This window comes from Sturnus vulgaris, chromosome 15 (assembly GCF_052056855.1).
Source record: "Sturnus vulgaris isolate bStuVul1 chromosome 15, bStuVul1.hap1, whole genome shotgun sequence".
Classification (NCBI taxonomy): Eukaryota; Metazoa; Chordata; class Aves; order Passeriformes; family Sturnidae; genus Sturnus; species Sturnus vulgaris.
The window spans coordinates 10,510,747-10,523,520 of NC_142257.1; the positions used below are offsets into that span (position 1 = coordinate 10,510,747).

At 38.9% G+C, this 12,774-nt stretch overlaps 1 protein-coding gene across 7 annotated transcripts in view; it reads left to right on the forward strand.

Annotated features, from left to right (window-relative positions):
- Positions 1 to 12,774, forward strand: part of FSTL4 (follistatin like 4) — a 258,601-nt gene that overhangs the window by 153,923 nt on the left and 91,904 nt on the right. For all 7 annotated transcript variants that reach the window (XM_088173724.1, XM_014892738.2, XM_088173727.1 and 4 more), the window contains one exon: positions 2,252 to 2,372. In XM_088173724.1, coding sequence (XP_088029850.1) covers positions 2,252 to 2,372 — 121 coding nt within the window. The remainder of the gene's footprint in view (positions 1 to 2,251; positions 2,373 to 12,774) is intronic.

Genomic DNA, 12,774 nt, shown 5'->3' on the forward strand with positions numbered 1-12,774 from the left:
TCTTCTCACTGTTATCAAAATCAGTAAATGTGCCTGTACATCTGGAGCTCACTACAGTTTGATAGACCAGAATAAGTTCAGCCTCAGCCATGAGCCCTCTCACCCAACCATTCTCCATACAATTTGGCCACCAGCATGGCTGAGTTGACAATGAGATCACCTCTCAAAAGACAAAATAATGCCAATTAATGCACAATTAAGATAAGCCATGTGTGCCTTTAATCCTGAGCTGAGTGGCTCTGGTCCTGGGTGCCATAGTGGCAGCATGGCTGAGTCCCAGCCAAGCTAGGGGTACATCTATGAGGTAGCTTTGGGCTCTCACAGCAGAACAATTCACAGTTTATTTGTAGTATGCCAATTCTTTATTTATCTCTTTAACAAATGATTTTTATGTGCTCTTGCAAGGCCGGTTTATCCACTCAGGTTTCAAGGGACATTTTATTACATAACAAGCAATATTTAGTAACTCAGGTTATAGTCTTAATATAACTATTCTTTCCTCTTTCTCAGATTTGTAATTGATTTGCATTAGCTCTCTATTTTTAAGCTCTCTACAACTTTAAATTTCCCCCAAAGATGGCAATGTCATTGCCCGTGGGCAGAGGAAGCTGAGCTGAACATGATGCAGTGAGATCTTGTTTCCTCAGGTTGCTGGATGAGCTGGTGTTGTGCCTTTGCTTTGTTTTATTTAAAAGAAATATAGTCTCTTGAGCACTATAACCTTGTCTGCGAGCAAAAACTCAAGGCAGGTAACTTGCACTGCTGCAGTAAAAAGCAATTTTTAAGACCTGAAAGTGGATCTTTAGGAGGCCCATTGCAGAGGGATTTACCCCAAAGGAGAGTCTCTCCAGGGGGCATGGTCCTTCATCAGTGCAGAACCCATTTTTTTGTTTTCCACAACAGAATTGCTTTGAGCAAAACAATGCCAACAGATGGCCCATCCCCTTCTATTTAGAGCTGGTTTGCCTCCTGTCTGCTGGTAGACCCTATCCAGTGTTTTCCCTCTGGACTCAACAGTGAAATCCCCATGTAGTTTTGCAACCATGGATATATAAGGCTATTAACAATGGTGGTAATTGGAATGTTTTTTCCATTTAAATCTTTACTGTATTTTAAAGTCAGGTTTATAAATCAACTAAGTGTGTCCCAGCTGAAGTGTTTTCCACTGTTTCTTTTTCCTGACGTTAAATCAAAAGGACTAGTAAAAACTTGTCAGTCTTATTAAAAGTTAATCAATTTTCTATACAAAGGGTAGACAGAGAGAAATTTTCATCTTTAGAGGATTGATCTTGGAAGTTATGGTTGATCTCACTTATACTGAATATTTTTTACTTGCGAGGTATCGCTGTAAGGCTAGGGAGAGGCAAAAAAATACAGTCACACAGGCTTCATCCAGAAAGTAGAAGAAGCTATTTATTGCAGGAGTAGACACATTTTTATAGACTGGTTTGCTGAACCAAGGATAGAATAAGCTCATTGGTCCAAGGAAGGCAACACTTCATGTAAACATGCTCTTACCAAAACATCACATTCCTCACGCACTCCTCCTGTACACAACACCAGGCGCTAAACTTTGTTATTAATTCTTTCTCTTTTGTTTTCCTTTGAATAGCTTGGGAAAACTCAAACTGCTGTTTTCCCTGGCTCTCACCAGCATCCACAGCTAGGTGAAGGGTCATTTTTTTTAGCATAATTACTTTAAATTGCTTCAACATAATGGGTCAAGACTAGAATAGTAAATAAAAGAGTCCCTGGCCTACAGGAAAAAGCTTTCCTATCTGGAAGATGCAACAGTTCAACAGTTTTGTTCATGTTCTACAATAAATTCAGAGAACTCAAATGAAATGTTGAAAAAACACAAAAAGCAAACTGTCAAGGGTTAGAAAAGCACATCAGTGTTGAGTAGTTGTCTGTTCTACTCCTAAAATCAGGGAATACAATTTTTTACTTACTTACAGAGGAGAAAGGAGAAGCACACTTTTGTTTTTCCCTGTTGAATATTTATTTTTCAGTCTGTTTTCAAAATGAAAATGCATTTCTGTGCTGCTGGTAAAGGAAGGGGCTCTTCAGTCCATGGTCCATGAGGTGCTGCAGGAATATGAATATCTTGATAGAAAGAAAATATATAATGATAGATAGGATAATCTATCTATTTATCTATGTCCCCAAAGGTCATTTCATGGAAGATCTACCAGGTGAGCAGTGCATAGCATTACATTACATGTAAGGTTACCTGTTCTCTTTGCTACAGCTAATGAAGAAGGAGGACCTGGAAGATAATTTACTGGGTTGTACACTTGAAGACCTTCTCCAGTTTGATGATTACAATAACGATGGCCACCTGACCCTGCAGGAGCTCTACACAGCCTTCCGTGAGTCCCTGCTTTGGTCTGTCCTGGGTGTTTGAAGCATGTGAATATCTATGAGGGCACTGTTGTCTTCCTAGACGTGATCAGCAAAGATGATCCCTTTTTTGTCTTTAATGCCATGAAAACACTTTGGAAGGCTTGTTTCCGAAGGTGTCTGTGCTCCACAGTGTAAGCATGAAGCAGGAGGTTGGTACAGGTCTGTCAAGTTTATTGTTTTCTTCTGTGTTTTGTTGTGATTCTTGTTGATGGCAAGGGAGAGATGATGGCCTGGCCAAGGTCTGTAGACCCGAGTATGTGGTTTGATTAACCCTAAAGAAACAAGATGGAAACCTGTCCAAAGATGCTGTGATAATATGAGTTAGTTTGCTGTGGGGGAGATGTTTACTGAATATTTTGCCTGGGAATTATGTTTCCTACATTTTGTTTCCATGTTAATGAGTGCATTAAAGTGTGCAATCATTATACAAATATCAGCATCCTGTGCAAGCATCTGAGGATCACAGATCTACTTAAACAGTGGGATATAATAAATACTTGTGTTATTCTGCTTATCCTCATAAATTTATGTTCTTGCTTTAAGTTAAGCATTCGTTGGAGTCCTTCCTTGGAAAGGCCTGCACTGTCTCCTTCATCTGGGTGATAGAAAGTTGCATTGTTGCCCATGCTTTGGGATATTAAAGAAAAAGAGAAATGGGCAGAGTTATTCAGTAATCAGGACAGTGAGCTACAGAGAACGTGGGTGTGGTTAAGACATGGATAAAAATGAAGCAGGATTCAACCATTGACAGTTGAGTGCTGGGAAAGGGCCAATAACAAGCTGGTTACCTCTTAAGCAGGATTCTGTTCTAAAGAGGGTAATGTCTGTTTTCTTGCTTTACAACTTTTCATTAAAAAAAAGCACAATTTAGATAATAATCACAGAATGGTTTGAGTTGGAAGGGACCTTGAAGATTATCAAGTTCCATCCCCCTGCCATGGGCAAGAACACCTGGCACTAGACTCCACTCCAAGCCCTGTCTAACCTGGCTTTCAACATTTCCAGGGATGGGGCAGCCACAGCTTCTCTGGGCAGCCTGTGTTAGGGCCCCACTACCCTCACAGGGAAGAATTTCTTCATAAAATATCCAATCTAGCCCTGCAGTCTGTCAGTTTGAAGCCATTCTCCCTTGTCCTATCATACCATATCCTTGTCAAAAGTCCCTCTTCAGCTCTCCTGTAGGCCGCCTTTAAATATTGGAAGGCTGTTTAAAGTGTTTTAAGATTAGCCCCAGTTGTCGCCATGGGCCTGCTTGAACCACACATGCATTTAATTCAACACAGCAGATACACAGTAAAACATAAAATCTCATACATTAAGAAAGCATAAAGTGTATTAATTCAGCTGTAAAGGCTTGACATGCAGTTATTTGGGAGCATATTTGGATCAGTGGGTTCTCAAAGTCACATCCGCTTAAACCTAAATTCCAAGAATTATTTCTATGGGTTTTAGTTCAGTGGATTTTAAGTAGCCAATGAAAATAAGGCAAGTACAAAATATTAAGCAATTAATAGCAATAGTATTGATAAACTGCAAAACTGTCATAACAAAACACAAGATGTAACAATGATTGTTTGTCCAAGGAATTTTGTATCTGAACAGAATTGCTCACCATCTGAAGCTGAAAACCAGACTGACTTCTCCATTTTTAGTTTTCCCAGAATCATGACTTTTATCAAGAGCTGGTAATGGCTCACCAGCTTTTAATTTAAAACCAAAGTTAATTGCTTGCAACTTCTGAAATTTGGGGAACCTGGAAGCAAATTTAGTACCTGGTTAAAGTATATTTTTTCTCTTTATTTTATTAAATGATGTAGGAAAAAAATCTCAAAAATACTTTAAACACTTAAGGGCGCACTTTTGTTCATGAAAATTTTGTTTATAAGATTTCTGTTTTGCTATAAGTCAGAATTTTTCTGCTGAAGAATTTACTGCAGCAGTAGCTTAAAAGTACAGCATCCTGCACATTTCCCCTATTTTTTGCCTATTAGAGAGATCTTTTTGTTGCTTGAAGTTCACCCAAGCCATGAATTTTGGCTGTCACAGTCTGGCAGCAAGATATGGGCACAGCTGCTCAGCAAGCTGAGTAATGTAATTACCAGAATTCAGTGACAACAGAAAGTCTTAATCTAATTTATCCTCTCAAAAACTCTGTCATGTCTGTTTTGGTGCTCTGTGCTCTGGTGGAGTGTCGCAGTGTTGGAAAGGTTTGAAAATGACCTTGATAATGTGAAGAGCTTCCCAATTTGACATTCTTGTGCTGCATTAGAAGTTGTGTTTCATTCGAGAGTCTTGTAGCCTTGCTGTAACTCACAGAGCCACAAAATGGCCTTTTCCTCTCACTCCATGTATGTCTCTTGCTTGCCCTTGACCCATCCTCTCTCTCTAGGACCCTCAGGGACCCAAAGGTTATCTTTCTTCCTCATCATGTTGATCATCTGTAAATAAATGAAAAGTGCATGGATGAGAGAAATCCAGAGTCTTACATCTTCTGAAATATGGTTTTACTAGTACAAGTGCTACATCTAATAGGTACTATTTTTCATCATTACGTCTACCCATGCTAAAAATTTTCATACGCATTTTAACGTACAGTTTTGAATTATGGACAGAAATAGTGGCCTTCCTTCTAAACCTACCATCTTTCTACTGATTTTCTGAAAGTTCTTTTGTTCCTTAACCCCAAGAACACAACTGTTAAGAGTTTTCTTGCATCTATGAGGATGACTAGAAATATCTGTTAACACGGGATTAAAGTGTCAACTCTTCAAATTGCCTTAATCATACACAAGTAGTGCATGAGACAGATGAAGCACTCTCCTGGCAACTCTGGTAAGAACCACTTCTAGGTGTCTTCTAATTCCTCATTAATTAATTTTCATTAAATAGGGAGTCTCAGGATCATAATTTTAAAAAAATTCTGATAGGATGATCTTGAGACTTTTCACATGCCAAAAATAGAGTACTACAAAGATTGTCTGTTATCTTTTCTTTAAGTTGTCACAAAGATTCAATACATGATTAATAAATGAAAGTCTTAGTTGTCATAAGAGCTAAAGCAGTGCATGCATCTAATTAATCAGCACGGAGATAGTTTGGTGAGTTGGCAAGCATATCACTCAGCTGAGTCATACTTTTGAGAATGCTTAGACGGGTGGTTTTTGGATATAACTTCTGGCACTATATCTGACTGGAGGTCATTAGAATTAGGCATGACACTTCTGGCATTCCTGTTGTTTTCCCTAATGGGCAAGTGGGTTGGCAGATGTGAAAGCTCAACTTAAGGAAAAAAGTCTCTGTAATCTAGATCTGTATCATCATCATCATTGTCATCAATATGGACAGGTCAATATTTAATACAGATAATTGAGGGAAAGGGAAAAGATGCATTCAATCAAAATTCCTTTATCCTGTCAACACTGTTTAGCTAATAAGGAGTTATTAAACCAACAATAAAGTCCCCTGAAATTCTAGATCATGGCCCATTAAAGTACTTTCCTGATGTCGTAGCTGGACCAAAACAACCTACAAAGGAAGTTTGAAAGAAAACTACTAAATTGTTAATTTTTAGTCCAGTCGTTATTTGCCATGGTCTATTGCATATTAGTTACATGTAGATGGAAAATTGCTGTTTCTGTAAGATGAGAGGCATGTCATCTATGGATATATTGCTATCTAAAGAACACAAGTAGGGACATTTTTCATGCAGGAATGAATACAGCAGCAGCTGCAGGCTTAATGTGCTCTTCTCTTAACTCTAATTAAGAAGTATAAGATGATGTTTTTCTTTCCTCCCTGATTCTGCTTGAGATCAAGTCTTCCCTTTTTTAATATGTCCTTAATATTAACCAAAAAAGCACAAGGAAGAAATATGAAAATGAGATATATATATACTTGCAGCAGGAGGTCAGTGAAATGCTGGATAACAGCCAGGGAGGGTGGATGGTGCCAGCCCCAGGCCCTGGGGCTCTCCCAGTACCACCACTAGGGACTGGGAGACCAGATTGAATTTGAATTAACTGGGTGAAAAAATAAATTTGAGAGACTGGGCTGGGCATGAGTGCCAGGTAAATCACCGACAATGCAGAGAAGCAGTGTTGAACTGCCTCCAGATTTACTGCAGTGATCCTAAAATCTCCAGGAGCTCTATTCCCTACAGCCATGTGGTGTGGAGAAGGGAGCAATCCATTCCTGATTCCTCCACCATCTTCCAGAGGCTCACTCATAGAGAAGTGTGAAGTATAAGACAGATTTATTTTTGAGTTGTGCATGTTTCAATTCACTAGAAACTACTTTAGAGTGGAGCTTTTAATTGTCCCAAAATTGTGGGAATTGGTGCTGACTGTGAAAAATCAAAGCTCTGCACTGAGAAACAGGGAATGAAACATAAAAAGAGGCCTGCGGGGTCAACTGGAAGAGGAAGATGTTAAGTGAGGAGGAAGCTTTCAGCAGGGTATCTATTCTTGACAGATATATCAGCATATCCAACTCTGTGGTCTCATAATAAACAAGGTGATAATGGTAAATAAATACTGTTTGAGGAAAGCAAATACCTCTATTTGCTATCTCTGTGTGGGTGTGTATATATATATATATACATATATATATAATATATATATATATATGCACTCCACATAGGTGTGGCAAGCCAGGTGTGCCAGCAGCAATTGCACCTGTACAATCTACATTTAGATGAAGTGTTTATTCACAAATTCATGAAGCTGTTCTTGATGGCACAGCACCTACAGTCAGGTATTTTTTGCTGTTTCCTTCCAACTGAATTGATCAAGCCCAGAAAATTATATTGGACAAGTATATTGTGAGATTAAATGCTTTGCTTGCAGTGTTTTCTTAAGCAATGTTGTAGCAACAGTTGCCTACAGAATCAAATCATAGTCTGAAATATTGACAGTTTGTGCCCCATGCTCTGCCTGTCCTGCTGTCATCTCCTTAGTATGTGGTTTTTCTTTCATGTTCCTGCAGATATTGGTACAAACTTGGGAATAATTCATTAGCTTACCAGCATTGATTGCTTCTCCTGTGAGCGATGTGATATCCCAACTTCAAACATAGCTGAGCAAGCAGGAGAGTGATGGTCTCTGCTTTTGGTTTAATGTGGTATTAGAGGAGCTACTCAGGAAAGAAATGAGGTTTCCTTTAGTTGGCCAAAACAGCCTTTTCTTGATTGCCTTGAGGAATGGTGTACAGATGTGTTACTGAGGATGAAGGCAAGGTATTGGGCATTTAGTAGTAATAGTAGTAGTAGTAGTAGTAGTAGTAGTAGTAGTAGTAGTAGTAGTAGTAGTGATATTGTTGTTATTATTGTTAATGTTATTATAATAATTATTAGTATATTAATCTAATTTAATACTGCAAACTAAAAAGATAAAAAAATCAAGGGAAAAAGCAGAAATTAAAAACAATTCACCTTGATTCCTACAAGTGTCAAGTGGCTAAACAGGGATGACAGAAAAACCCAACAAGCACCTGAGTCATTGCAACAGCACTTTGTCACCAATATTCCCATAGCTGAGCCCTGACACCATGCTAGGTGTTCAGGCATTTTGAGGATGAAGCTGGTGTGTATTAGAGGCAAACACAGCAGCTCAGCACAGGGGAGAGTGCCCAAAGGCTCATGAGTGGGCAGGGCTGAACTCTGGGCATGTGCTTGAGGATGGAGGTGTGTTTGATCAGCTCCTGAGATCTCCCTGCTCAATATGTTGTGACTTTAGATCATTTTCAGAAGTACCTAACTCCTTGCCTCACTCATAAATGCAGTGTTAAATGCTTGGCTTGAGCACTAGGAATAATCCTGTTGCACCTGGAAATGTAATTTTTGTCTGGTAGGATGCCTCAACTGGGGATATCACAGTGAGTTCATCTGTATTGCATTTTAGTGGGCAGCTATTTCCTGAATGTTAAAATTTTTCTTTCTTGGATTTTCTTTCTTTTAGTCTTTTTTTCCTCCCTTGCTATCAAAGAAACACATTCAGCAAAGAAAAAAAGTGGATTTGTTTTTCTGTCTCTCTTTTAAAGCTCTTCTCATTGTGAAAACCTTTTGCACTTCAAGTCTAAAATACATCTCAGGGCTCCAGCAAAGTGCATTGTTTGCAGTTCTGCAAAACAGCTGTTACAATCAGGTTTATTGTGTAGTCTCAATTGTTTTGCTGCATTTTAAACAAAGCAAAAGGTATCTTCTCAGAAGAAAAAAAAATAAATCAGAATTAATTTGTAGCAAGAAAGACAAGTTTAATCTAAGCAAAAAAGGCTTCAAAAGCTGAAATGTGGTGTCAGAGAAAAAGTTAAAAGTGCTCAGATCAAGAATAAGTATGTTGTATGTGGATGCATACATGCCAGTGAAGAGAGGGACATGGTTTTGCCTTGGGCTAAAAAGAGAAATATTTCCATGTTCAGATCAGACATTAATTCATTTAATCAGGGCTGCTGCTCAGCTTTGTACTCTACCCACTTGATATATTTTGGCATTATTACTTCAATTAAGAGAGTCTCCTCAAATAAGATTTTAGCAGAATTAATAGTAAACATAGATGTGGTTAGAATGATTGTGGTTCCATATCAAGAATAGAGACCAGATTTTTTCATGGAAAGCCAGGGAGCGTGCCTGACACTTTGGTTTGGCTGTTTCCGTGTCAGAACCTGCACGCTCAAGTGTCAATTGCCAAACTCCAATATTTTTTCCAATAGGGAAGCACAGAATATTTTGGTTGGGAGGGACCTTAACCTCATCTTGTCCTAACCCCCTGCCATAGGGACACCTTCCACTAGAACAGGTTGCTTCAAGCCCTATCCAACCTTGAGCATTTCCAGGGATGGGGCATCGACAGCTTCTCTGGGCAACCTGTGCTAGGCCCTCACCACACTCACAGGAAAGAATTTGTTCCTAATATCTAATCTAAACCCAGGATCTTTCATTTGAAGCTATTCCCCCTCATTCACATCTCTCATTTCCAAAGATACCATCTGTAAAATGTCAACAGTCTTAATATGCAATGACCGAATAAGAGAAAGTGATTTAATTACAAGTTGTTATTGTAAATCTATTGTCTACAAATTGCAAAGAAAACACACTAGAAGACAATGTACTGTTGATCTTAAAATGTTTTTCAGGGTGCATTGATTTGTTAATCTTGGTTTTAAGTGCAAGAAATTACCATGTGAAGTAGTGCTTCAGAGGTGATGTAGTACAAACCATATCAAATGTCTACACACATTCTTGCAGGACTAGAATATTTAAATATTTATAAGCATGTATGAGGACTCATTTATGCATAAACCAGGCAAATACCATTTCTCAAAAAATTACTGATCTGCGCCAGCAGTGTTCACTGAAGCAATTTCACATGCACAAATAATAGTATTTTGGCTTACTTGAAAACAGACAATTATGTCAGTGAAGAGAAAATGCAAATATTGGTGAAATCATAAAATGGCTGACAGTCCTAGATGCATGTTGAGTCACTATCAATCATTAAACAAATGTGTAGATGTGGCACTTGAGGACATGGTTCAGTGGTGGCCTTGGTAGTGCTGTGTTAATACTTGGACTTAATGATGTTTTCCAACCTAAATGATTCTACGATTCTCTGTGCATGTTCAAGTCATGTAGTTAGGGGCCTAAAAAGTATAATTTTCATTTCCTATGAGCTGGAAATGAAGAATTGCAGGAGTTCCTCTGGCTTCGTTATGGTCTTGCAAGACCAGAGACCACTTCTGAATGAATATTGAATCCAAACTTTGTGCTGTTTGGGTTTGTTTTTTTTACTTTTGAGTCATATTCTGTCTTTCTGAGGAATTTTTGAAGCAAATGCAATATTTTCATTAAGCAAAAATGGCTTTTTGTTAAAAATGGGCAAAATTACAGTTACAATGCCTTTATGTGAAGTCAGAGGCATGATAACGGTAGGATCCTGAGCCAGATCTTGTTTTATTGCATACAGTCGAGAACATTTTATCTGCAATTTTCCTTTTCTTTCTTGTTTTCTCTCCTTTTATTTCCAAGTGGGTAATTGCTATACTTTTATTTTCCTTTCAAAATCTGCCTTCCATCTGAGGAGAGCTGCTGTGAATGGTCTCCCGGCCTTTACAGGCACCTCATGGATGCTTTGAATTGCTTCTTCATTTACATGTTCTTCATCTTTTCTTCCACTGATTGAGCAGATTCATAGCTTTTAAGGCCAAAAACATTCCATGATATATATTTTTTAAAAAATTACCTAACACAGCCTCAGTCTCACCAGAGTAGGTGCAGAGGATAAAGCTTCCTTTATTATCCTTACCCTCCCATATTACTTTTCTCATCATCCAGGCAGGGATCATGCTGCTATTGTGTGGTTTGTCACTTACTGACCCTTTTCCCAGGATTAGCGACCTCATCTGGTTCCCTTTTCATAGTGTGGTCACTGTTTGATATATAATTGTATACATGGTTATATTAAAGTGCTACACCACGCACAGAGGCTGGTTACTGGCCAACCCCAAAAGCTCAGCATAACAGTCCTGCCTCCCACTGCATCACTCTCAGGTGTCCAAAGTGTCAGCTGGAATCTCTGTGCTCATTCCAGATCTCAATGGAGATGTTGAACAGATTTGGGCTTTGGATGGCACTCAAAACAGCCCCATTTGAATGGATCCCTCTGAGAAGTGCTTCTAGAGATCTGTCCATCAGCCAGTTCTTAGTTCAGTTAGGACAGACTTTATTGACACTGTACAGCACTACAGAGCTGCAGTGCTAATTTTGTAATCAAAATGCCATAGCAGCCATCAGAAAATTATCGAGTAAAGTACATATATCCAGTGCAGTGATACAATTTATGGAGAGCCACAGCTGAAATGTTTTTATTTCATGCTCTTGACAGGAGAAAATTTCCTTGACAAATCGAGGATGCCCAGGTAGAAACTTTAAAAAAAGAATAGGAGTAGAAAATTGAATAAGCTGAACTCAAAGGTTGGTTCTGCTTTAGTACTTTCAAAAAGAATTAAAAAGGGTGTTAGCCTTTAGAAAAAAAGTAAAAAGTTTCAGAGATGCTTCAGTGACATCAGGATTTGAGGTCAAACTCAGCTGTTGCTGATATCTGTCTTTAGCACCACCATAAAAAACTCAGTGTCAAGATTCTTGATGATCAAAACTTCAGAAAGAATATCAAGAGCCATTGATAGACATAAATAAGGGCAAGCTCAGCTCTGCTGTGTCTCTCAAACACTGTTCCTGCTGTCAGCTTTTCCATCTGCAATACATAAAATTCTGCAGAATTTTTGTTTCTCTTTTTGCAAACAAGTACAGGCACTACTGAACTCATACTTTTTGCCTCACTTAGATTCCTGTAGCTTTCACCACAGTTCAGACACTGATATTCCAGCAGTGGTATTTGAAACTTGCTGCTTAGAGAAGTAATTTGTAGCCATGATTTAACAGAAGAAAAAGAAAAGGAAATATGCTAAGTACATGTCTCTCTAATTTGTTATTCTATTCGTCATACAAACCTGAATAATGTACTGGTAAAGATCACAGGTCCCGTCCTGGATACTGAAGTACTTGGGATGGTATTCTGTTCTGTGGCCAGCTGAAACCTAGCGTTGATTAGTAGCACCATATACCACAGCCCCAAAAATTGCTGGAGGGGGGAGTGCAGAAGGTGATGGAACAGGGAGTGGGAATGGCAATGATTACACAACAAAACACCAAAAAGCAGTGGAGTGAAAAGAGAATGAAAATATCCTCACCCTGGGATTTCATAGGGTATATATACACCTTTTAAATATGAAATTAAACCTTGAAAGACCAGGGTAACATTTCAAATACCCTTTCAGACTGTATTTTGACATGAACTGTGTTTCACAGGGCTCTCCCATATCCTGATTTCCTGTAGTGTCAGGGCAGGGCTCTGGTCTGATGGAATGGCTGCTGGTACTGCTCTCAAGTACAGACTGATTTTGAAGTTTTTCCTGAAAGATGCTACCCTGACAGTCTCTTCTTGTGGTTTTGTTCTCCTGTCTGGCTCTGTGACCTGGTTCTCCATGTCATTCATACTTTATTGTAGTAATGGAGAAAGTTCAGGTTTCTCCAGTGTTTCAAGCTATCACAAGTGGCATCATCAATCACAGCCTTTTGCTGAAGCTCCACAAGCAGCCAGGAGTGCTGTCCTGCTGTCCATATGTAGGAGCAAAAATAACCCAGGTTAATTTGACCCTGATATGTGAAAACCCAAGAGCTGTCACCAGTCCTGATACTGTATGGCCAAGGTCAGGCACTGTCATTGCACAGTTTGTTTTTCATAGAATCGTCGAATCACTAAGATTGGAAAACACCTCCAAAATCATCAAATCCAACCTTTACAGCAATACATGCAT